Source organism: Juglans regia, chromosome 5, assembly GCF_001411555.2.
Source record: "Juglans regia cultivar Chandler chromosome 5, Walnut 2.0, whole genome shotgun sequence".
Classification (NCBI taxonomy): domain Eukaryota; kingdom Viridiplantae; phylum Streptophyta; class Magnoliopsida; order Fagales; family Juglandaceae; genus Juglans; species Juglans regia.
The window spans coordinates 4,335,974-4,362,707 of NC_049905.1; the positions used below are offsets into that span (position 1 = coordinate 4,335,974).

Genomic DNA, 26,734 nt, shown 5'->3' on the forward strand with positions numbered 1-26,734 from the left:
ATTCTTAGGTGAGCTCCATAAAACTCACTCCACAATCTCAACTCACTATTATTCATAAAGAACTCAACATCCAAACGAGAGATTGGGTCCGTCTGACAATACAACTATTTTTAAGTATTGTCAAATATTTCATTCTCATAGATCATTTAAATATAAAATACTTTTAATTTTAAATTTTTAACTTTTTTGTTTAATCATTTTAATTTTTTCAAATTTTCAAACAAGACATAAAAAATAATATTAATTTTTTAAATTTTAAAATAAAAATTATACTTAAACATTTTTTTAATTTTATAATATTTTTAAATAATTTATTTCTCTTTTTTCAAAATTCAATAAATTATCTTAATTTAAATTATTTTATTACTATTTACAGATGTATTGAAATATTTTAAATATCCAAACGGCCGTAATATTTTTACATCACAATTTTTTATAACTGATAATTGATGATGAAATTGAAATGCAAGGGCGAAAACCTGATTAAACTTGCATGTTTGGGAAGAAGCTGTGAAAAAGTTTTTACTGTAGATGGAAAATTCATTTGCTATGGATGGATAGTGTAATGACATGTACACGCTCTAAATATATAAGTCTTGAATAAACATTTTATAAAAAGTAGACTTTATTATAAAAAAACGCAAAAAAAATAACAATTTGTTTTAGCTGAGGCCAATTTTTTTTTTTTTTAAGGGCTATCATTACACATGAATGGATATTAACAATGCCCAAACATGTGCTAAATCTATATTGGAGAAAGAAATAATTAGGTATCATATTTATAAGGAAAAATCTTAATGTAAGTGATTTCGCGCATCAAATCACGCACTGATGTTAACATGTAAGGTATTTGTTTAATGAAACGGTGTGAATTGAGACGTAAATGATTTTTATGAGACAAATGACTATATTTTTCTTTCAAAACTTTTCTTCTTCTATTTTTATTTTCAATAGAGAAAACCATATCAGTATTGGTACGTGATTTGGTATGTCAAATTATTCGTACCTAGCAAGACTCTATGTATAATCCATATTACTTTTTTTTTCAAGAGTAATATTACTTATTTTTAAAATAATAATATAATTATTTTATTATAATAATGAAAAAATCTATTATTATAATTTTATTCATCATCTTCTCATAATGTGATATTAGATGATAGATTTATAAGTAAAATATAATAAATAGTATTTAATTATCTAATGTCACATCATGAGATGAAGAGATGATGATGAGAATCGAGACGATAAGTAGCATTACTCTATAATAATTTAAGGTATATATGTTGAGACTTTTACAATTATTTAAAAAATACTCGGATCTAAATGATAAACAGTTAGGATATGTAAAAGAGAAACATAAAGGAGAAATTAAAACTATTTAAATAACTTAAATTGATCAAGGGGTTTTGATAGGTTAATTAATCAAATGAAAAGTTGGAATATAATATTTATTAGAGATAATAAAATTAAAAATTAAAAGAAGGAAATGATGGGCCCATATGCTCTTTCCCTTATTGTTTAGAGGCCCCGAGGTTGGACTGTATTGCCACGTGGGCCTATAGTGCTATTGCTTTAGCTCAACGGTTGGATCCATAACTTATTTATTTATTGGTATTTTCCCTTGGTCTTAAGTTTTTTGCAAAATTGTATTTACCAAAACTATGAGTCCTGATCTTGCAAAATTAAAAAAATAAACCTCTACGTGGCTTCTGCTTTTGTTTTTTGAAAATTCCCAAACTGTCCCCTTCTCGAACTAAACCAAAGTCGGCCCTCGTAATTCTACGTCCATTTTTGCTCAAACTTGCAGAGTCCTCTCTCTCTTTTCTTTCTCTCTCAGAACAAGCTCTTTCGGATTCCTCGATCGTGCGCCCATCAATCCGACCGCCCATGACTCTGATGACTCCTCCACCGTTGGATGTAATTCCCTAATTCCCTCCTCTCTCTTCAATTCAGTTTTGATCCCTAAGACCATTCGTTCTGTGGATCGCTACCGCGATGTTGTTCTTTATCGCTGTCCAATTTCCGCCGTGTCTGTGCTCCCATGCTTAGCTTATGGGGTTTCTAGCCACAGATCCGAGCACCGGGATTGACACTGTTTATTTTTTATTTTGCAGCAACAGCAGCAGCAGCAGCAGCAGGACGACGATGAGATGCTGGTCCCACACACCGACTTCCCCGAAGGTCCTCAGCCCATGGAAGGTAACGACTTGAAAACGCCTCTTTTTCGACTTTCTAAATTCTTCTTCTTCTTTTTTGTTTCCGGAGAATGTTGTCGGAATTTTGGAAGAGAATAGGAAACCCTGAGTTTTTCCTGTTCCGTTCCGATTTCGCGCTGACAGCTTGGTGATGTACGCTTGATTCTTTTTATTTTGCCTTATAATGACCGTGCGGCTGATAGTTTAACGCTCATCATTTTTTATTTGTTTGGTTGCTAAGAAAGCTGAGGAATCGAAAGGAAAATGACAATATCTATTGATGTATATTGTTAAGTTCTTTGGGATGCTATTCACCTCAATTCAATCCTATTTCATCATTTCTGGGTTATCCTACGAGTGCCGGAGAAATGATTGATGCACTGATGCTGATCATTTTAGGGTTTATGTTGGAATTTCGCTTTTTGTAATTTTTTTTTCATTCGTTTGTACTTCTTGCTTACTTGGTGCAAATAATTTTTGCTGGGTGGCAAGTCCCCTGGTGGGGAATGGGGTTGGTATTTTTAACATCAAACTCAATCTCACTTATCAGGCACAATCAAGACAAGTGGTTGTATTCATTGCTCTTACGATACAATATTGGATATATGTAATATCTAATTGTTTCTACACTTCTCTTAGCTTATGAGTGGGGACTTCGTGTCTGATATTTTTGCTCAATTATTTTTAGTAGCACAAACAGAAACAGCAAATACAGTGGATACTCAGGCAGTGGATGATCCACCTTCGGCAAGGTTCACATGGACAATTGAGAATTTCTCCAGGCTTAATACCAAGAAGCTGTACTCTGACATTTTCTTTGTTGGAGGCTACAAATGGTATTTGAATGTCTTCTATTTATACATGTTTTTCATCTATACACACACTGTGTTTAAAAATGTTTGTTAACTGATGGTTATGGTCTTGTGCTTTCTCATGTATACATCGTGCACTTTGGTTGCGCTTCTCTGTGCTTTTAATGAAAATAAATTTATGATCCTTGTTTAATTTCCCTTGACAGGCGGATACTAATCTTCCCCAAGGGGAACAATGTTGATCATTTGTCTATGTATCTAGACGTTGCAGATTCATCAACTTTGCCATATGGGTGGAGTAGATATGCCCAGTTCAGCTTGTCTGTTATCAATCAAATTCATAATAAGTACTCAATTAGAAAAGGTACTCTGTCCATTATTTTCCTTAATGAAAATGATTATTATTATTATTATTATTTTTTTGCGGGGGGATAAAATTTGGCACTAGTATACTTTTACCTTTTATGATATTACAGTACAGTTGGTAAATGCCCTTGAAGTCTTTACTGTAATTCCGTGTGTATTTCTTTCCATTTCTGCACTTTAAATTGTCATTTCTTGGACATGTCTGTATATAACTTATGTACTTGGTCTCTTTTTATTTATGAAAACAAAATGTCAATTACTTAACTAAAGAAGCGAGCACCCTTGGTTACGGTGATTTTAGCAAGTTACACAATTTTTCTAGCAAATTAAAGAGACCTATTTGTGTTAGATAATGAATATTTTGAGAATTAATTTTGATTAGCGATCCTCCCTTTCAGTAGGGTTGTGCCTTTTTGGTTCCAATTTTTTTACGCGTTGATAATGACCATCCTTTTGCCCTTTGCAGAAACACAACACCAGTTCAATGCACGTGAGAGTGATTGGGGTTTCACTTCCTTCATGCCTCTTGGTGAATTGTATGACCCTAATAGAGGTTATCTTCTGAACGATACATGCATAGTTGAAGCTGACGTTGCCGTACGTAGGGTTGTTGATTACTGGTCACATGACTCCAAGAAGGAAACTGGTTATGTTGGACTTAAAAACCAAGGAGCTACATGCTACATGAATTCTCTTCTTCAGACACTCTACCATATTCCTTACTTCAGAAAGGTTAGCATTTTTTCTCCTTTTACCTTGTCTCATTGCTTCTATTTGACAAAGAGGCTTCATATATATGATTGTCTATTCCAGGCTGTGTATCATATGCCAACTACTGAGAATGATATGCCATCTGGAAGCATTCCTCTGGCTCTGCAGAGTTTATTCTACAAGCTCCAGTACAGTGACACTAGTGTAGCAACAAAAGAGTTGACAAAGTCTTTTGGATGGGACACATATGATTCATTCATGCAGCATGATGTACAAGAACTTAATCGGGTCCTTTGTGAGAAGCTTGAAGACAAAATGAAGGTACATAGAGGTTTCAGTGTGTTTAAATGTTGCATTTTTCTGATATGTTTGCTCTGGAAGTGATCTAAATTAGGTTTGTTTTATTGATCCAGGGAACTGTCGTGGAGGGTACAATACAGCAATTATTTGAAGGGCACCATATGAATTATATTGAATGCATCAATGTGGACTATAAATCAACGAGAAAAGAATCATTTTATGGTACATATTTAAGGTTATTGTGGTTTTCTTTACATCAGAGATGGATTTATGTGCCTTACAAAATTTATATATGTATAGATCTTCAGCTTGATGTAAAAGGCTGTCGTGATGTATATGCTTCTTTTGACAAATATGTGGAGGTGGAACGTCTTGAGGGTGACAATAAGTATCATGCCGAACAATATGGTTTACAGGTAAATTCCTCTTACACGAGTGGACTTGTTATGGATATTATCTTCTGGTTTCTATGAGAATTTATGCTTTTAGTAACTCTTCTTTTTGTCCATTCACCTCTATTCTTCTTTATGTTCCCTTGGATTTCTCTAAATGTTTTTTTTTTTTTTTCTTGCCAAAGGTTTTACTTATAAAAAAAAAATTGTTTTTGTTTTTCTTTATTGGATGCCTAATCCATAGATGTTTTTGCTTGAATGTCCACTTCTTTAGTATGCTTTTAAAGAAACTTTTCTACATTTGACCTTTCAGGATGCTAGGAAAGGTGTTTTGTTCATTGATTTTCCGCCTGTCCTCCAACTTCAGCTAAAAAGATTTGAGTATGACTTTATGCGAGATACCATGGTAAAGGTGAGTTGCAGAGTGGATCCATTATTTTTTTTTGACCATCATTGCATATTTGAAGAATTTCTATGTATGCTTTGCATCTTCAATTTTGGAAGATCGGCAAAGCTTTTGACTTTATTTGAAATATGCTAGGATAAACGAAACCTTATAATTTTGGATTCCATATATGGTTTTTCTTTCATCTCATTTTTTTGTTCATTTTCCTTTAAAGGCCTGTTATTATAATCATCTGTTCACTGATTTTTTTTGACAAGTATCATCTGTTCCGCTGATTGCCAACAGATAAATGACCGATATGAGTTCCCGTTGCAACTTGATCTTGATAGAGAGAATGGAAAATACCTATCGCCTGATGCGGACAGGAGTGTTCGCAACCTTTACACTCTTCACAGGTATTAATAATCTTCTGTTGGATGCCATCGACTAGTAACATAGGTTGTATGTAATGCATTTTGTATCTAGGTAACTGTAAATAGTGAGGAGTGGGGCGCTGCTTAAGCATGGAAATATTTGTATGGATCACAGACAGAAATGAGACATGGTGACAAGGAAAATTCTGAAAATATAGGAACACTGCAGGGCCATGTGTGTATATGTCAATTCAGTTTCACTCCTTTAATTTAAAATTTAAAATTCTGATAGAATGGAGTGACTTCATATTTAATAAAAACCATTTCACAAACCCTAATTTTCCATACAAAAATGGAAATGTAATTCATATTTTTACCAATTCTTAATATTTATCTAGAACACTACAATGAAAACAAGAGTCAATGCACAAACAATGCGGAGGGGGTCAACCTTTTTTTCAAAGCAAACGAAATAGAAATGACTAGAGCTTTGAAGATTGGGAGCACTCTGTAGATGAGTTTAGAAGTTTCTTTTTTCACACCTTATTTCTTTGCGCTTGTTATTGTACTCAATGGATCTGGCTTTCATTTCTTTCTTGTATCGTTTTCAAGCTCCTAACTTGTAACTAGGTGTTCTCTTTCATATACTGCCTGTGTATTTGGGCAACATCTATTTACTTGATTCAATAAAATTTTATTTTACTTATAAAAAAGGGGCCATGGTTGCCATTTTCTCCCTTGCTCTTCTGGAGTGTTTCATATAATTTATGTGTTCTATGTCAATATGTTTGGCCATTTTCTCCCTTTCTCCTCTTGATCATTTTTATGATGAGTTAAACTCGTCAATGATCAAATGAGGTGTTGCTTGATTACACGGGTTGTATCATGAGAAACACTGATCCACAATATGAAAAAGAAAATTGACTTCCTGAAACATGAAAAAGAAAAACCAAAATGAGCACACATACAATGATAAAGGGTTTTAAAGAAGAAATTCCTTAAGGTCCACCCGTCTGCTCCTTATCCTCAAAGCTTTGGTTCTCTCTCTCTCTCTCTCTCTACCCATATGCACCATTTCAAACAACCTGAGATGAACAAGGTTTATTTGAAACATTCTTCAGGCAGAAGAATGAGAAGGGTACTGTTTGAAAGATCGTTGACTTATGCAAAGTGTTTTGGACTTTTTAATACATGCTCTTGGTAATGGTTGGATGCCAGATGAAGGTTTTCACAAATTATTTTATGCTGGGTAATTATTTTTGTTAGGTAATTACTTAACATCTGACCACAATGCTATGCCTATCCCCTAACCATATTTAACATTCTCTTTTCAATATAAGAGTGGAGACATGTCTAGTCATCTTCATTGTGGTATGCCTATCATTGTCATTAGATTGTGATGGTCATACCATATCATATTTTGGTGACTGCTATCCTTGTGGGATTTTTCTTTAATGACCTGTTCCAGTGGAGTGATTTATTTAGTGACCACAATTTCTCTTGGTACCTATATGTAAATTTTCCCGGAAGAACTGGAGAAGACAGTGTTGATCCATTTTTCTGTTGCTGTTTTTGGCTATATGCATACTATTTGATTTGATGGATTTGCAAATTGTAAATATCCACTATTTTTGTTTGTAGTGTTCTGGTTCACAGCGGTGGGGTGCATGGTGGACACTACTATGCTTTTATCCGGCCAACCCTATCTGATCAGTGGTAACGCATAATATTCCAAAATCTTTTTCAGCATTCTTGCTTCTAATTACTTTTTGTTAGTTATAAGTCTTTTGTCATGTATACATATTTATGCTATCAAGTGTTGAATGTTCTCTGAAATGCCATCAAGTTTATGGATTTTTTATGCTTCCTGAGTTAAGGAAGTTTACAACTATAGGAAGACTCAACATCATTACCATTCTACTTTTTACCTGTTGAGCTATTTTCTGACTTTTAAGTAGTTTCTTTCTTCATGATTTGGACATGAAGTACCTATCAAAAAAAGAAAAAAATGGACATGGAAGTGACTAGTGAGTAATTGAAAGCCATGCTCATATTTTTTGACATGTAGTCAAGTTGCTCTTTTTTTCCTTTTCTTTTCTGTCTAGAATCCGCCCCAATTTAATTTATGCCTCGATGCTTTTCTTGTGTTTTAATATTTTAATATAGTGCAATTTGTCCTTTTTAGGTTTAAATTCGATGATGAACGAGTGACAAAAGAAGATGTGAAGAGGGCATTAGAGGAACAGTATGGTGGTGAGGAAGAGGTAATAATTTTCTGCCTATTTATGTAGTTTTCTACTAATTTTATCTTTTATTGATTTTCTAATTGACGCCTTCTGTTCTCTGCTACATGCAACAGTTGCCACCAACAAATCCTGGGTTCAACAACTCTCCATTTAAGTTCACTAAATATTCAAATGCATACATGCTTGTTTATATACGTGAAAGTGACAAGGATAAAATAATTTGTAACGTGGATGAGAAGGACATTGCAGAACATCTCAGGGTAAACCCAATCCGACAACTATTGTTACTCTTACCTTATATACTCATTACTGTCGTAAAATCTCTTGTACTTTCTTCTCAACAATATAATTTGTGCTTTAAACATTCCATTCAGATAAGGTTAAAGAAGGAACAAGAAGAAAAAGAGCAAAAAAGAAAGGAAAAAGCAGAGGCACACCTGTATACTATCATAAAGGTTACAACTTTTGTAATCTCCTGTGTGTGTGTTTATGTGTATACTGCCTTTCTCTCTATGTCATGTGTCTGGTTGATTATTGGCTTTAGGTTGCACGTAATGAAGACCTACTCGAACAGATTGGAAGGGATATATATTTTGACCTTGTGGATCATGAAAAAGTACATAGTTTTCGCATTCAAAAGCAAATGCCCTTTAATGTCTTCAAGGTACTCTGATCTGCTGATCTGCTGATCTGCTGTTTTACCTTCAGTATTTAAAAGATAATTTGTTTCCATTTACTGTAACATCATTTAGCATCATATTTAAGCTAGCTGTGGGATATTTGAATATTTGTGGGTGAGTATGCACCACTAACTTGTGTTATTCCCCATACTTGATTTTGAAACTTTTTCTGGAATGAATGATGATCATTCTATTCACATGACTAGGTGTTACTCTTGTATATGTCCCTTGTACTTGGGATATGCCTATTTCCATCAATAAAACTTGTTGGCTGATAATAAAAAAAATTATATTCAAGATGGAGGTTGGGGATTTCAGTTGATCGTTGTTGTTGAATTTGTTGAATTGGGGTTTTATTATATCATTTGGTAAAGAAGTGTGATCTTTGTACATACACGTGTGTGTGTGTGTGTATACGTATACATATTGGAATATCAATTTTCAGAATAATGCATCTAGTGTGAGGATCCAACTGCAGTCTACATAAATGCGATACTGGTTGGGATTGGAATAATCACACAAATAGTTTCATTGAAATTTATCTTTTGCCATATAAAATCCTTTTATTTTCTGTCACCTTGGGACTGAGTAAAACTTCCTTCTTGTATCATCAAATCATTGCGTTGGACAAAATCTACCAAAGCTAGAATACTATGCTCTTCTAGTATCTATTACTAGTTCAATTTTTTTTCCACAGCATCTAGTTAAGGGGGGATAATGCACCAAATATCAGTTGTCTTTGAAACTAAGCCCAATGGCTATACCTTCATTAAATATCTGTTGGTCTTACTTATTACATATGACATCTAGTATAAGTGGATTTTTGCTCTTTGTTATTATGATGCTGTTTATCTGTGGAACTTGCTAGAACACCGATAGTAACATTTTATTTTTTTTGTTCTTCTCATTCAATTGTACTGTTGCAATTTGCAAATGTAATTTTTCTTGATTACCTCTATACCTGCTATACAACTATGTTCAAGGCTGACTGTAATAAGATATTCTTTGATACTTAATTTTTTTTTTGTGTTATGTTTTTTATTTATTATAAATATTATATTTTTCTCAGGAAGAAGTTGCCAAGGAGTTTGGAATACCCGTTCAGTTTCAACGTTTCTGGATTTGGGCAAAGCGCCAAAACCATACATACCGGCCAAATCGACCACTGACACCTCAGGAGGAAGTGCAGTCTGTAAGTCCTTGTTTACTTTTACATCCATGTCTTATATTACACCTAGTAATGTTGTCTGAGTTGTGATTGTTTGTATATTCACCGTTTCACCTTTTTATCTGCTTAACGAATTATGATCAACTTTGAATGCATCAAATATGAAAGAAGGAAGCCTTGTATCTTTAGACACTCATGCATAGGTGTTGTTCTTGTATATGTCCTGTGTACTTGGCTTCACTTATTTTAATAAAATTCTTATTAACTGATCAGAAAAAATGAAAGAATGAAGAAATGTCTGGCTGAAATTCCACTTTTCAGGGCTTGAATGAGGTGGACATAGTGCTATTTGAATCTTATTAATAAAAACTTCTCATAGACTGATAAGATGTCTAATTGATGGAGGAAAGACACTTCAGTACGTACATGGGAGAACAATGGAGATATATGAAGTTGTACCAATTGTCATTGGATAAAGTTTGCCAAAACTTGAAATCAACTGAAATGGAAATTAATTTTTACTTGTAACTTTAAAGGTGGAAATATGGACTATCCAGAAAGACCTTCATATGGTCTGTGTGTGTGTGAAAGGATTTGATAAGGTAAGCTATAATGGTATATGATGAGATATAAAAATGAAATTTTAAGTTATTTTTTAATGTTGTTGTAATTAAGAATTTGTGCAAAAAAGAATTAGCTAGTGAATTCCTTATCACAAGGTCTACATCGAATATCAAGATTGAGGATCTATTTATTTTTTGCATTGGTAATAAAAAAAAACACACTTTTGTCATTGGTCATTGATGAGATTAGTAAAATCTTTTTAAGATAGTGTCACATGATGCAGGATGATATCCATTTAGTTGAAAACAGATCAGGGTTTAGCCTTTGGTTGGAATTATGGAGAAATACATGATCTAGGGTATAGGGTAAGGAGAACTACCATTATGCAAAGTTTTTAATATGGTAAGAAAAAGTGGCAATGGGATAATGAAAATGAACTGTGAAGTATGTTTTTTCGGTCAATCATTTAGAAAGGTGGTATACTTGAAAAGTGGTGTTTATTTTTTTTACACCCCCGGTTGATCACAGTAGACTGGTGCTGCATGTGTAAGAAAAGTGGTGAGACTGGATCATCTTTTACTGCATTGCGAGGATGGTAGAGAGCTATGGGATGATGTGTTCCGCAGGTTAGAGCTAGCTTGGGTCATGCCTGCTGCAGTGGTTGAGTTCTTGGCCAGCTGGACAAATCTAAGAGGAGCCCCCCAAATCACATCTGTGTGGAAAATGGTGCCTATTTGCATCTTGTGATGCATATGGAAGGAGCGAAATGACCGGACGTTTGAAGACAAAGAACGCTCTATAGAGGAACTTGTATCACTTTTTGTTAGAACATTATTTTTATGGGTCATAGCTGTAGATTTTAATGGCATTGGCATTCATGACTTTCTTGTTTCTTTTTCTTCTTCTTCTTCCTAGATAGGCGCTAACTTGTGTATACCTTGTTGTGTACTTGGGTTAAGCCTATTCTTATTAATACAACCGTTTACTTATTTATTTTATTTTATTTTTATTTTATTTTTTTAACACCCCCGGTTCGGATTGGGTATAGAAAGGTGGTGAATGAGATCCCACATTGCTTAGGCGGGAGAAGTTCTTGCTGTCTATAATGAGCTCAAGGAGCTCTAGTTGTAACTTTTTTTTTTTTTTTGGTTTTATAAGCAATGCTCTAGTTGTAAACTTGACTAGTCCTTTTGGAGCATGAGTTTGGATGTGACTTGAGCTTTCCTTGGATTGTTACAAATGGTGTCAAAGCCAAAACCAACTAGAAGAGTGGGACGTAACCGTGCCACCTATGATAGAATAGCTTGACGAGGATGCCATGGATTTAAGTGGGGGAGATTGTAATAGTCCGGATTGACGGATTTAGTATAAGAAGGTTGTGAATGGGATCCTACATTGCTTAGGGTATATCATTTACTTCTTCACTGTGAGGTTGTTAGGGCTTTGTGGGATGATTTAATTAATAGGGTGGGGATAGCACGGGTAATGCCGGGAGGGTGGTTGATCTTCTCGCTAGCTGGTGTCTTTATGGTGTGTTTAGCAGATTACAGCAATTTAAAGGAGGGTCCCCATTTGCCTACTATGGTGTATTTAGAAGGAATGAAAGGACTGGACTTTTGAAGATGAAGAGTGTTCAGTGGAGGAGCTTAGAAGTCCTTTTTTTTTTTTATCAAAATGTTATTTCTTTGGGCAATGATTATAGATTTTAATGGTCTTAATGTTCATGAGTTCCTTGTATATATTTCTTCCTCCCTCCTCTTCTTAACTAGTTTTTATTTTTATTTTTTTTATCGGTAATCAAGAAGTTTGATTCATAAGAATAGGCAAAGCCCAAGCACACAGGGAGTATACATGAGAATTACCTAACTAGAGTTTACAATTGATAGCAAAAAGTCATGGACATTTAGTCCGTTACAAACAATGGCCCCCACCCATAAGAACAATGTTTGAAAGAAGAAGACTTTCAGCTCCTCCATTGTCCTCTCGCAGTCTTCGAAGCTTCTATCATTTCAGCTCCTCTTCTTAACTAGTTGTCTTCTCTTGCATATGAATTGTGTACTAGGGTTTTGCCGAGATTGCTATCAATAAATTTCCTACTTATAAAAAAATAGATAAATAGTGAGCTCAAGGAACTCCAATTCTAACCTTGCCTAGTGCTTTTGGACTATAAGCCTAGATGTGTTGGCTTGAGCTTTCCTTGAATTTTTCTTGGGTTGTTACATAAAGATTTATTTCGCTTCTTAATAGTTTTGTGGTTATCTTAGCTTGTTGATGGTATGCAAATCTGTTTAATTTTGCACTTTGCTCATTGTAGGTTGGACAGTTGAGAGAAGTTTCCAATAAGGCAAATAATGCAGAGCTAAAGTTGTTCCTAGAAGTAGAGCTTGGGCAGGTAATGCCGTCTTTCCTATTTGCTGAAAGTTCTCACCTCTGCATCGTAGGTTTGACTGTTGATGTCATGCATCTCTTTCTCTTTGTGCTGTGCCATGACCAACCTATTATCATTCAGGATTTGAAGCCTGTTCCTCCTCCTGAAAAGACTAAAGAAGATATTCTTCTATTCTTTAAGCTTTATGAACCTTTGAAGGAGATGCTCCAGTAATTACTCTTTCCTTTTCCCTCCTTGTTAGAATTGCATCAGGCACCTCATCTCATGCTTTTCTTCTATGATGCCAGATATGTTGGGAGGTTGTTTGTCAAGGGTAGTGGTAAGCCAGTCGAAATATTGGCAAAATTAAATGAAATGGCTGGCTTCAGTCCTGATGAAGAAATTGAAATCTACGAGGTTAGCTTGATTACTTTGGTCAGTTTTTCGATTTCTCTTATTTTCTTATCATAGTGTATTGTTTAGTTTCTTCAGTTAGCTTAACAATACTCTTTGATATTCAGGAAATAAAGTTTGAACCTAATATCATGTGCGAACGCATTGACAAGAAGGCCACTTTTCGTGCTAGTCAGGTGAATTTCATTGATGACTATTTGCAGATATTCTACTTTGAGTTGTCATATGTATTTATTGAAAAATTCTATTTGCAGTCCCCAAATGTGCAAACCCTTCATTAAATGGAAAAAAAAGTACCATTTTGAGAAGGATATTATTGTAATTTTAAAAGATTTTAAAGACAAAATTGATTAGGCTTGCACATGCAGTCCCCAAATGAGGACTGTATGTAGCATTGCTCGTATTTATATAGCTTTTAATCTCCTTAACTTTGCTCTAGAGTTGTTCTCTGTTGCAAATTACCACCCTATTTTTCTGTGGTCTTCATTTGCATTTTTCAGCTCGAAGATGGCGACATCATTTGCTTTCAGAAATCCCCTCAAGTTGGAAGCAGTGATCAATTTCGCTATCCAGATGTTCCTTCATTCTTGGAATATGTTCATAATCGTCAGGTATAGAGTGAACCCTTTTGATGTGGAAATTAGGATCTCTATGTTTTATTATACTTATTGAGCTTCTGCATAGTTGTGGGTAAGCAGTCTTTGCACCAGTCTGAGTACTGGTTTTTATGGAAAATATTACGGGGAGAAACCCTAAATTTGTTAAATAGAACATCTTAGTTAAAATTATACCTTAAAGGAGTCCAAGTAACATATGAGGACAAAGATAATACTTTGGGATCTTCCACAAGACTATTTAATAATCCTTGTCCTGTCAGCAGAACTAGTATACAGTGGTTTCTGGTCAATCATTCGACTCATACTTGACCAATTATAGAGTCAGGTTTGGCTCACCCATCAAATATAGATTTTTTCCAACTATGTTTAGTTCAGGTGGTTTTAGGCAGATTGGCAGAAAGAGAATATATGAGGAAGGTTCGGTATATCTTCATTTTCTTGTCAAGTTCACGCTACATGATGGTCTGTGCACTGCAAGAATTTTGAGATATTCTTCTGTAAGAATTTTGAACGAACTTAAAACCTGTGCTCCAAGTTCATGTATTGTCGCTAGTACAATATTTCTTTTTATAGGTAATCAAGAAGTTTTATTCATAAGAAGAGAAGGCATGGCCTAAGTACAGTCACTAGTACAATATTTCAAGTAGAGAAAATTGGAAAATGCAAGCATCTTTATTATTATATTTTTTCTAACTTTTATTAATTGAATATAACTAACCCTTAGGGGTTGGCTCAAGTGGTAAAGGCCTTGGGCTTGGGGGTATGCTCTCCCCAGGTCTAAGGTTCAAATCCCCTTGGGTGCAAACAATCTCTAGGGGCCATCAGACTGGGGGATTTTTCCCTTGAATTACCCAAGGTGCACTTGTGGGAAACTCCTTGCCGAGGGCCTTTGCACCCCCGGGATTAGTCGGCATGCTGTTCCTGGACACCCGGTGCCAATAAAAAAAAAAAATTAATTGAATATAACTTTGACGCTGACTTCTAAATAATAATCAACAGGTTGTTCGCTTTCGATCTCTGGAGAAACCAAAGGAGGATGAATTCTGTCTTGAGTTGTAAGTTGGTCCTACACAACTGTTCTGCAGTTGCTCTTTATTGGTGTGAATCACGGTTATTTTTGTTTTGGTGAATGGTGTGAATCAGTTTGTTGAAGTATAGGGGATGTTTGGCAGCTGAAATCCCCAATAAAGGAAGTGGGGATTTTTCTGTAAAAAATGTTTTCATTCCCTAACATTCAAACATCTACAGTATAAAAACTCAAGATTGTAAAAGAATGCAGAAACATAAAACCATCTTCCAAATAATACTTTAGAAAATTTAAAAATTGAAAGAAAAAGCAGCCGTCTGTCTTAAGTCATGGGAGTTTAAGTAAAAAATGTTTTCATTCACAAACATACAAACATCTACATAAACTTGTATATCTTGATTATCTTTTATGTAATTTTCTAGGTCAAAAAACCATAACTATGATGATGTTGTGGAAAGAGTAGCTCAACATCTTGGCTTGGAAGATCCGTCAAAAATCAGGCTCACATCACATAACTGTTATTCCCAACAACCTAAACCCCAGCCTATTAAATATCGAGGAGTGGAGCATTTATCTGACATGCTGGTCCACTACAATCAGGTAATTTATCACATGGATGTTTTTCTTTTTTGGACTTGTTACCTTCGTATTGTCTCTACTTAATGTGTCCCAGCGGCTGATAAAGAATTTGTTCTTTTTTCCTTCTTAGAGTTCTGACATTCTATATTATGAAGTATTGGATATCCCTCTGCCAGAATTGCAAGGCCTGAAAACGTTAAAAGTTGCGTTTCATCATGCTACCAAGGATGAAGTGAGTACGGATGCTGGTCAATTCTCTTGAATAGTTATTCTTTTATTGCATTATGTTAAGCTTTATGCCACTCAATGTACTACTGTTCTGTTGTTAGGTTGTAATTCATACTATTAGATTACCAAAGCAGAGCACTGTGGGAGATGTTATTAATGACCTAAAGACAAAGGTAACTTACAACTCTTCTACAAAACTGTGATGCCTGTTTCAATAATAATTGCAGCTGCGCATTTGTTAATATATTTTTTTTTTGATAAGTAAGATAAGTATTATTAACAAAAAGGCAACAACTGCCAGTTACAAAAATGTATGCCCTATTTACAAAGGCATGTTAGAAACTAGGAAATCATGAAGTTCCATGCCATTAAAGACAGCAATGGCCCAAGTACAAAGAGTCCTAAAAAAGAAAATTTTTAGTTCTTCCATCGATCTCTCCTTGTCTTCAAACGTCCTCTCATTTCGCTCTTGCCATAGGCACCACATGATACAAATAGGAATCATCTTCCAAATCTCTTTGATTTGATGCCCACCTCGAATAAATGTCCAACACGCCAATATATCCACCACGGATTCCGGCATAACCCAAGCAAGATCCATCCTTTGAAATACCTCATTCCAGAGCGCCCTAGCTACCTCACAATGCAAGAGTAAATGATTTACCGCCTCACCTCCTCCTTTACACATACAACACCAGTCTACAATAATTATCCTCTTCTTTCTCAGATTATTTGTAGTAAGAATCTTGCCTAATGCCGCTGTCCACACAAAGAAATAAGCTTTTGGAGGGGCCTTGTGTCGCCAGAGCCTTTTCCAGGGAAACTGTGCCCCTGGCGCTTGTGTAAGGACCTTATAATAGGACCGAACAGTGAAAATCCCTTTTCCTGCAGGAATCCACCAGAGGCTATCCTCATGCTGGGTATTAGGATTAAAAGAGTATAGATAACTATAAAATTCTGCAAAAATCTCCATCTCCCAATCCTGTGCCGCCCGGTTGAAATTAATATTCCAGTGGATACCCCTTTCTGAAATTCCCATGACCTCCGCCACTGTAGCTTCTTTGGCACTTGCTATCTGGAAAAGAATAGGAAACAACTCTTTTAGGGCACTGTTACCACACCATGTATCCTTCCAAAATCTGATCCTGGCACCTGACCCCACCTGAAATCTCGTGTGTCGATAAAAAACCTCCCACCATTTTCTAATATACTTCCATAGCCCCCTTCCATGTGTCCCTCTAACTTCTCTAGTACACCAACCTTCCCCTAAACCACCATATTTATTTTCTATCACATTTCTCCATACGGCTTCTGGCTCCTTGGTATATCTCCACAACCATTTACCAAGTAACGCCCGATTAAACAGCCGCATATTTCTGATACCCAAACCACCATTGGAGATAGGATGGCATACCTTCTCCCATTTGACCAGATGAAATTTAAACTCGTCTCCCATTCCACCCCACAGAAAATCTCTCTGTAACTTCTCAAGACGCCTCGCCACACTTGCCGGAATAGGGAATAAAGATAAGAAATAAGTAGGTAGATTAGAAAGTGTGCTTTTAATCAAAGTAATCCGACCCCCTTTTGTCAAGTACATTCTCTTCCACCCTGCCAGTTTCCTTTCTATTTTTTCAATTACTGTGTCCCAAGTCGAGCTTGCCCTTGGAGCTATACCCAAAGGTAATCCCAGGTAAGTCATAGGAAGAGACTTTATCTTACAACCCAACGTGTCAGCCAACTCCCTAATATTCTGAACCTCTCCAATCGGTACCATCTCAGATTTATCATAGTTCACTTTTAGACCAGACACTGCTTCAAAACACAGTAGACACGCCTTGACAGCCCGCACCTGGTCCCGATCAGCTTCGCACATAATAAGCGTATCATCTGCAAACAACAATTGAGAAATGGTAGTAATGTCCCTGGTTGGAGAACCAATTTGGAAGCCCCCTAACAAAACCATTAGCCGACAAGGCCGAGATCATCCTGCTTAGAGCCTCCATCACAATAACAAAAAGTAAAGGGGATAACGGATCCCCTTGCCTCAGCCCACGAGAACTTTGAAAGAAACCCTCAGGGCTGCCATTGATCAAAACAGAAAACCGTACTGTAGAGATACACCACCTAATCCATGACCTCCACCTTTCACCAAAACCACATCTACTCAAAAGATGTAAGAGGAAATCCCAATTAACATGATCATACGCCTTTTCCATATCCAACTTGCACAAAATACCTGAGTTTCCCTCCTTCATTCTGCTATCCAAACATTCATTGGCAATTAGAACCGCATTGAGGATCTGTCTTCCTTTAACAAAGGCATTTTGAGGCTTAGTCACAACTTTTCCTAGAACCTCACTTAAGCGATTTGCAAGCACTTTTGAGATAATCTTGTACACTCCATTCACTAAGCTGATAGGCCGAAAATCTGAGATCTCAATAGCCCCGGCCTTTTTAGGAATCAATGCAAGAAACGTGGAATTAAGACTTTTCTCAAATTTTCCAAACGAGAACAACTCCTGAAACACCTTCATAAGATCTTCTTTAATCACCTCCCAGCATTCTTGGAAGAAACCCATAGAGAAACCATCCGGTCCGGGAGCCTTGTCTTTTACCATTTTTCTTACTACATTAAGAACCTCTTCCTCATCAAAAGCCCTCTCCATCCTGACCACATTCCCTGGTTCAATAATGTTAAACACCAACCCATCAAGAGTAGGCCTCCACCCCTCCTGTTCAGTAAGTATCTTTTCAAAAAAATCAACCACATGTTCTTTGATAACCTCTTTTTCTCTACGCTCCACCCCCTCAATTTTCAACACCTCAATGTTATTGTTTCTTCTGTGCGAGTTTGCAATACTATGGAAATACCTCGTGCTCCGATCCCCTTCCTTTAACCATAATGCTCTTGACTTTTGGCGCCAAGATATTTCCTCCTGCAATATTATCCTCTCAAGATCTGTGCCCAACAAAGTTTTTTGTGCTTGTTCTTCTTCAGTAAGAGGCCTCCCCTCCTGTAGTCTTTCTAACTCCTGTATTTCCATCCACTTGGTGTTTTTGTTCTCCTCCACATTACCGAAAGACTGTTTATTCCATATTCTTAGATCTCTTTTTAAAACTTTCAGCTTATTTGCTAAAATAAAGCTGGGTGTACCCTCAAACTGATAAGAAATTCACCATTGTTTGACCCTCTCCACAAAACCTTCTGATTTCAACCACATATTCTCAAACTTAAAATACCGTCTACTACTCTGAATACCTCCACAATCCAGTAAGATAGGCCAATGATCCGAGGTTAACCGGCCCAACCGCTTTTGCCATACGTTCGGATACTGGCTTTCCCACTCTGGTGAAATCAGGAACCGATCCAATCGAGTCCATGTATTATTATTAGACCATGTAGCAAGGCCCCCTGCTAGTGGCAGATCTATCAGGTTTAGGTCAAAGATGCACTCTGAGAACTCCAAATTTGCTGGCCTCAATCTTCTATTTCCAAAACTTTCACTTTGGAATCGAGCAACATTAAAATCACCCCCAATACACCAAGGGAGTTCCCACCAGCAATGAACCCCAGCAAGCTCTTCCCACAATAATCTTCTATCCACGTCTAAATTGGGCCCATAAACCCCTGCAAAAGCCCACAAGAAACCATCCACCACACTTCTAAAAGAGCACGCTACCATATAATTCCCTATATAGTCCTCTACTTTCTCCACCACCCGCCTATCCCATAACAATATTACTCCTCCCGATGCCCCCGAAGAAGCCAAATACACCCAATCTACATAATTATTACTCCATATACTCCTCACAATCCTCCTATTGATTAACTTCAGCTTTGTTTCTTGTAAACAAACGATGTCCGCTTTCCACTCACGAAGTAAGTGTCGAATTCGAGTACGCTTTTCTACCTCATTAAGACCGCGGACATTCCAAGACACAATTTTTGGCTTCATTTATGAACAAACGTCCCCTTCCCTTTTACCCTACTCCTACTAGGACTACCCTCCGAATTCATCGACCACATCAACCTTTTGAGCTCCCTATTTTGCTTCAAGTCCCCCTTTTTTTTCTGCTGATTCCCAGCTTCCATAGCAGTTAACAATGCTATGAACTGCTCTTCATACCCCTCGCAACTAATCCCCACAAAATGTTGAATCTCTTTCACCTTATGTAATACCCAGTCTGAAGCTTGATTTGGAAAACAATAGTTCAATGGGATAGGATTGCTACTCTGGAAATTCTGAAAATCCTCCCCCACAGAAAAATCCTCTAAACCCAACTGATCGCATGCCTCAGAGAGGGCTAAATCATCCTCCACCGAGTGCATGAAATCCTCGGACTCCTCATCCCCAACCTCCGACTCGGAAACCTCTAAGGGTCTGACAGATAGCTTCGCCGGAACCACCCTCGTGCCTTCCAAAGAAGTCGGTAAAGTCTGGGTCGCATACTCCCGGATTTCGAGCTCCTTTTGTGCACAGAACACCTTTGACGCCTCGTCGGCGGCTTCGTCGGCGATCTCTACAGCTGTCGTCGGCGGTTTCTGTGCTACCTCCGCCATCGGAAGGCTTTCCGGCACGAAAACTGGGCTCGGTGTCGCGCCGCTGAGATTCACGCGTTTCTGGGCAGGATCTTCACACTCAGATCCTCGCCCGCCCATTTGTAACTCGGGCTGACCCGGCTGGGAAGGCCCAGCCCCTGCAGAAACTGAGCCTCGCTGATTGGGCCGAGTCTGCCCATTTATTTTCCTCCAAACGGCCCGCCCCTTAAGTTTATTCTGGTGGGCTTGATTCCGGGTTTTACTAGGCCCAGCCCCTTCACCCATATCTCCAACCCGCCCCACTTTTCTTCTTAAAGCTTCCACGTCTTCTGCTTTCTTTATCCCCTCGACAAAGGACACGATATCAGCCATATCTCTCTGCAAATACCGTAGCTGGCCTTGCATCTCCATCAGTAGCCTTCGCACTTCCCACGCCTCCTGACACGCCGCGGATCTCATGCCATGGGTATGGTTCGGGATTGCGTCTCGGCTCCACTCCCTTTGTCTCCTGTCAGAGTTTGTCCCTCCATGTTCCTGTTTCCTCCTAGCTATCGGCAACGACGAAGATAAGGCCTCCTTATACGTCCGTGACTGAACTGCCTCCTTCCCGTTGTTCACCTGAGCTCCTCCATTGACATGGACTTCTCTACCACTTTCAACCAAAGCCTCCCTCATTTTCCTCCAACCCCACCCCTTATTTCCTTCTGGAAAGCACAAAACGTTTCTCCTCCCCCCCTGGTTATATTCAGACACTTCAAGATATCTTCCTCTATAATTTGCGCATCGTTGGGCAATAAGACTGCAGTAACCATCTCTAGTTGCTGAATACACCTCCTTCATCCCCTCTCTTAAACTTTCCTCTAACACCTTCCTCAGCCAATGTATTGATGCTAATCCCAGGATCACTGAATGATCCATTTTCCAGTTTCTCTCGGTAACTCTCAGTGATCCACCACTCCCTTTTGACAGAATAAATCTTTTGGATTCAATAACCACTTCTATGGGATAACCCATATTGAGATGAAGCAGTTAACACCACAAGATTTATTTCACCATTAACAGAAAACTATCGACGAAGAAGATAATTTTCATACGTGCATGAGAAAAACAGAGGAGGGCATATATTGTATAAATACGATACTTTGGAAAAAAGGGGAACTTTCTTATTTCAATGTAACTGCAGAAACTCCCCCCGCATTTTTCAGTTGGAGCCTTGAGCAGTTGAAAAGCTTTGGGTTCAGATTGCACACATCTTAATTGAAGCAAAGTAGAGGCTGTAGTGTTATTACCAGAAACGAGTTCTGTGCTTAAGACTTTTTTGCTAGAAATATTTTCCACCACCAACGGAACATAAAACCCCTCTGCGCCAGATTTGATTAATATATACTACCATAACATGCATTTCACCTCATAATCAGAACATTTGATTTTTAATCTATAACAGTCATGTACCCTTTCCTAATTGTCGCTATGTACCAGATTTTTCTGCTTGCATTCATCAATAGAAATAATGAAAAACAATTACCTATTGTTGTGCCTTTACTTGGAACAGGTGGAGTTGTCTGATCCCAATGCAGAACTTAGATTGCTTGAAGTTTTCTATCACAAGATCTATAAGGTAATGGATATTTTTCCTTCTGAATAGAAATATCTAGTAGTGGGAAGGTGAATTACCTCCCTGGTGTACTTGGGCTATGCCTATTCATATTAATATAATCATTTACTTATCAAAACAAAAATTTACCTCCCTGGTATACTGGAATTAGGTTATAATTAATTTTTATATACCTTGTGGATCTCTTTATTTCTGATATGATTGTACAATTTCTTAGTTATTTTACATATTAAATTTTATACAAATTTTATTGAGTGCTTTTTTTCTGAATAAAAATCATGTAAAACTATTATTGATATTTAAGTACGTAACTAATGCAACTACAAGTTCTTTGTTCGAGTATTCAACCTTTAATTTATAGATTCAAAGACGTCACCAACATCGGGTCTAGGTAGTATAAAAGCAGAGAGCATAACCAACAATATATATGATTAAATTACGAAGTCTATAATTGTTGGATCCCACAGATGGTGTTTAAAGCTTAAACATCTATTTGTTACTTATCAAAAAAAAATTCCATTATTGTTGGATGGTGCTCTTCCCATGATAGTGGGCATGGGTGGTTTCAGAGTTGATTTCCAGTCAACGTATTAAAGAAAATAGTTGTCAGCTTTTATGTCTCTGCAATGCAATAAGCCAATAACTACCTCACTTGATGAGTGGAAAAGGGAGACTTCAAAATCCCTTCATTTCTTTCCTGGCCATAATATAGTAGCATACCTGTTTAGATTAACCTAGGCTTTTTGCTTATTGGCTTAGTTGCAGACAAATTGGGTAGTTTCTTTTGGTGCTCCTGTTCTGTGGACCTGGCCGACATATTTTATCTTCCTTCTTGTCAATAAACCCAAATCTAGTTTATCCCAATTCCAGCTTCTTTCTGGAGCCAATGAGATAAAAAATTTATCATCATAAACTGAAGGAAAGTAAATTTTTTGTGGTGAAGTCTTAAGAGTAGACAGTTACCATAAGGTGGTTGTTTCTTTTGTGTGAAACAGAGTAAGAAAAGCCAATATAATTTTTTACCCCATAAAAACCATAGATTGACATTTTGATCTTGCATGCATGAATTCTTCCTGCACCTTGTAATCTGCCTCCTTCTGTAGTTCACTGAAATCTCCCCAAGGCATCATCCTTACAATTCTTACATGTGTATATTGTTTGTTTAATTCGACAACTGTTTATTTGCAGATTTTCCCCCTCAGTGAAAAGATTGAGAATATTAATGATCAATATTGGACATTACGTGCTGAGGAGGTAAGTGTACTTCTTTGCTAGGCAGATAGATTAGTGGGTCATTGTGCTAATTTAGTGTGTGTTCCTTTTCTTTTATTGGTTGTTTTGAAGAATCTGATTCCTTGATCTGAGTTTTGCGAAACAGGACATAGATTGCATGCAGTGATATTCCCTGGCCCAGCCCCTTGCCCCACTCCCCCCTTGTTTGACATATGTTGGTCTTTGGAAATTCTTCTTATTAAAAAATGCAAAGGGTGTAGCCTATGTACACTGGACGTTTACAAGAGGAACACCTAGATAGAGATGGAAAAAGATACAAGAAAATCATGAAAACTCAGCTCGCTAAAATCTATAGTGCTGCCCAAAAGAACAATGCATTGAAAAGCAGAATTTCTATCATTCCCTCCAAATACATCCATCAAGTAGATAGGGACCATCTTCTACTTGGCTGCAATTTGCATATAACCCTCTCCAATTGGCAACGATGATTTACAGATTCCTTGTTCTGGAATCTATTTATGTCTTCAGATAATTGCACCTGCCCTGTTCTCTCTTGTATCTCTCTGGGGGGTGATGAGAAAAATGCTCTTAATTTTATTTAATTATTGACTTGAGGCCATTGCAGATGTGATGTGTGCATATTGAAAAGCAACATCTCTATTACCATCTCATGAGAACTAAATGGAAGAAAATATATTTTTTGTACCTTAAGACTGCTTACCTTCTGTCTTGAATGAGTGAAGAAAATGATTAAATTCTACATTTAAACTAGAAGTATAAAACTTACAAAGGGGTAGAGAGAATGAGAGATTGGATGAAGCAGTGTGCATGAGCATTTGAATAGAAGATGCAGCTGGCTTTTTAGGAAGTGGCCTAAGAAGTGGGATGCATGAGAGGAAAATGTGGGAAAGTGATGGAGAATGCTGGATGTTGGAAATTCCCAATCCTTACAAGATCATAGGAAATTTATGTACTATATTCACTTGGACAGCTAAGTTACGCCTTGATCGAATTTCCTGTTATCTAATTTATTTCTTATGAAGCGTCTCTGTCTTGGTTGTGTTCTGGTATTCTAATCCTTGAGAAAAGAACATTGATTCTAAGACTAACTTGATGACCAATCCAGATTCTCATATTCATGACCTGAGATGTTCTTTTAAATGTAATTCCCTCTTAGTTTGTGCGTATGAGATTGGTGATATCACCTAATTTACCAGTGGCTGCCCAAATAGACTCAAATGGTATTTCAAGTACTTTGTGTATGTTAGATAGCTGTTACCTAACCCTGATTTCTTGTTGCCACAGATTCCAGAAGAGGAGAAAAACCTTGGTCCTCATGATCGCTTAATTCATGTCTATCATTTTATGAAGGATACAGCTCAAAACCAGGTGGTGAGTACTTGTGGTTGACTCTGGGACACTGCCATTTTTCTCCAGTGTTATGAATCAATTTGTCACTTGGTTAGCTGAGATTATATTATTCTTGCATTTATCTCTTTTCAGCTTCCTTTGTTATTGTTTTCTGTATCTAACAGCAGGTTCAAAATTTTGGGGAACCATTTTTCTTGGTTATCCACGAGGGTGAGACATTAGCTGAAGTTAAAGTACGTATTCAGAAAAAATTGCAAGTCCCTGATGAGGAGTTTTCTAAGGTAAGTTCTTCTTCATGCCCTCTCAGTGTGTCTCAATACTCGGGCACGAACTACCATGCACTTTGACCATTTTACAGAAGACCATAAGCTCACTTTGCTGTTGAATGCCATCTCACTTTGCCCCTTCTTCACTTTCTTGTTTCTGCACAGTGGAAGTTTGCATTTTTATCTTTAGGTCGTCCAGAGTATCTCCAAGAGTCTGATATTGTGTCCAATCGGTTTCAGGTGTGTCTATCCTCTCTCTCTCTCTCTCTCTCTCTTGCACACATGCACTTAAACACTTAAAATGCTCACAGTAATATCAATTTAAATTGGTGTTTAATTGTTATCTTTACTGTACTTATTAAAAAAAAATTTGTTGTCTTTACTGTACTTTTCATTTCTCATTGTGCAGAGAAGGGATGTTTATGGGGCTTGGGAGCAGTATCTTGGGTTGGAACACACGGACAATGCTCCTAAGAGGTCATATGCAGCCAATCAGGTACATAATTTCCTCAGATCATGTTCCAATGTCTTTTTATCTTTTAGGTTTGGAAAGTAAATGTCACTCGAAAAGAAAGAAAAGAAAGATGACAAAACAATAAAGAGAATGAAATCCGTAGTAGACCTTTTCCAATGAGCAAGGAATCAACGCCTTGTGGGGAAAAAACTTAAGGAGTTAACAAAGTTGTCAAATACCCACATTTCTTCTTTCACCTCTTAACATTGGCCTGTAGTGTTGAGCACTGGTAGTTATGAGGGGGGGTGACATTGCCCTCCTCTTCCCAAAGTAAAGGATGGTGAAGATGATGTTGATATTTTTGTAGTATGAGCCTCTTGTGTTCACTTCTGGCTCTATTTTGCAGAATCGTCACACATTTGAGAAGCCAGTGAAAATCTACAATTAGATAAAATGGATGTTTCTCCAGTTCGTTTGATGATCCAACTCCCGATGGAGTTGCGACTTTTGTGTAAAGAGTGATTGACGCACAATGGAAGCTTGCCAACAGTTTTTGCAAGAGTAATCATTGATCTTACATGTATAATTTTTTGTTGGAGGGCTGGGGAGTGGTTAGAAATGTTTAACCTTATATCTATTTTCTAGAGTTCCAAGACTTCTCTCCCTCTTGTAGGCACCCATTTCTTGGGTTAGTAGGTGTCATTTCATCTATATAATTCCATTGTAATCTAGTATATAAAGATTTTGGGGTGGGTGATGTACAGAGGGTATAGATGTGTCTTAGTGTTTAATTTCTCTTTTTATCTGATCATCATCCTGCTGTGTTTTTCCTAGATGCATAAGAGGATGAGGGGCATGTATAATATTCAGTTTGGCTTCGTGGATTTGTGCAAAAGGAAACAACCGAAACATCGCTCGCATGCGTCCCCCTCCCCCCCATCCCGAATTAACTAGAAGAATCCTATGTGATGCTTTTACCAATTCTTTTTTAAGTGGCTGTTTGTTTTTGTGGCCTAATCCATTCTCAACACGCTCTTATATTTTGCTTATGCACGCCTACATGTTTTTTTTATATGAAACTGAACAATTTCTCGGGTTTACGCCTTTCTACAATATGGTTCTTGTGTTTCAAAAAAACTTGTCACATAAGAAGATCGGTAGAGTGAATGGTTTTTAGATGTTATAGGAGTTATGATACATCGAAGCATATCTTTGGCATTTTCAAAACCGATATGATAATTTAATAAATTGGATTGGAGAAATTCTTTCAACTTAATTTTGGAGGAAAGATGTCCTTAGTTAATTCTAAAGTGGTCTAAAAAGAGAACCACTTGACCTGAAGGTTAATAAACCTTGAAAAATTGGCCTCAAAAACCAAAATTGACCAACAAATCGAACTGGAAAAATAAAATAAAATAAAATAATGAAAGAGTGCATATAAGATAGCAACCTAGAATCACTTATAATAGCTTGAGATACGAACACACGCTCGATGGAGTACTAAAAACTAAAAAGCCTCTCACCTCTTGTAAATTTAGGCACTTTGGCAAGTTCTTGGGTGACTGTCCTTAACACTCACAATCTTCCACATAAATAAGTTTTTAGAGATAAAATTAAGCTAATGAAAATCTGATTCCACTTCCCTACCATATAAATAAGTTTGTAGTCTCTACCTTGAAAGAGTTATATTTGAAATGGAAAATGCTTGGATTTTAATTGTAGCCCAAACATGCCCTCCTCTTGTATTTTATTTTATTTTTTACTTAATGATTAAAGAAGTAATTATTAGTGAAGTTGTAATTTTTTTTTCTTAATGATCAAGA

General features: G+C 36.9%; 1 protein-coding gene across 5 annotated transcripts; it reads left to right on the plus strand.

The window, feature by feature from the left end:
* The first annotated feature begins 1,781 nt into the window (after nucleotides 1-1,781).
* On the plus strand, nucleotides 1,782-25,901 carry LOC109019926 (ubiquitin carboxyl-terminal hydrolase 13-like). 5 transcript variants are annotated; one of them, XR_004801557.1, is made up of 33 exons: nucleotides 1,782-1,920; nucleotides 2,118-2,202; nucleotides 2,887-3,034; nucleotides 3,217-3,374; nucleotides 3,843-4,108; nucleotides 4,190-4,408; nucleotides 4,501-4,609; nucleotides 4,688-4,803; nucleotides 5,093-5,191; nucleotides 5,471-5,580; nucleotides 7,180-7,254; nucleotides 7,724-7,802; nucleotides 7,898-8,044; nucleotides 8,159-8,239; nucleotides 8,329-8,448; nucleotides 9,534-9,656; nucleotides 12,511-12,588; nucleotides 12,706-12,794; nucleotides 12,873-12,981; nucleotides 13,086-13,154; nucleotides 13,479-13,589; nucleotides 14,595-14,650; nucleotides 15,045-15,222; nucleotides 15,332-15,433; nucleotides 15,531-15,602; nucleotides 21,525-21,590; nucleotides 22,776-22,841; nucleotides 24,126-24,212; nucleotides 24,356-24,472; nucleotides 24,623-24,697; nucleotides 24,867-24,953; nucleotides 25,318-25,472; nucleotides 25,746-25,901. XR_004801557.1 is itself a non-coding variant. In XM_035690260.1 (32 exons), the coding sequence occupies exons 1-32, from the start codon at nucleotides 1,891-1,893 to the stop codon at nucleotides 25,357-25,359; spliced, it is 3,369 nt and encodes a 1,122-aa protein (XP_035546153.1). In that variant the 5' UTR covers nucleotides 1,782-1,890; the 3' UTR covers nucleotides 25,360-25,901. The 5 variants fall into 5 exon arrangements, 3 of the variants coding, with proteins under 3 accessions (XP_035546153.1, XP_035546154.1, XP_035546155.1); XR_004801558.1 differs by having other exon boundaries at nucleotides 15,045-15,433; nucleotides 24,359-24,472; XM_035690260.1 differs by having other exon boundaries at nucleotides 25,318-25,901.
* The last annotated feature ends 833 nt before the right edge of the window (nucleotides 25,902-26,734 follow it).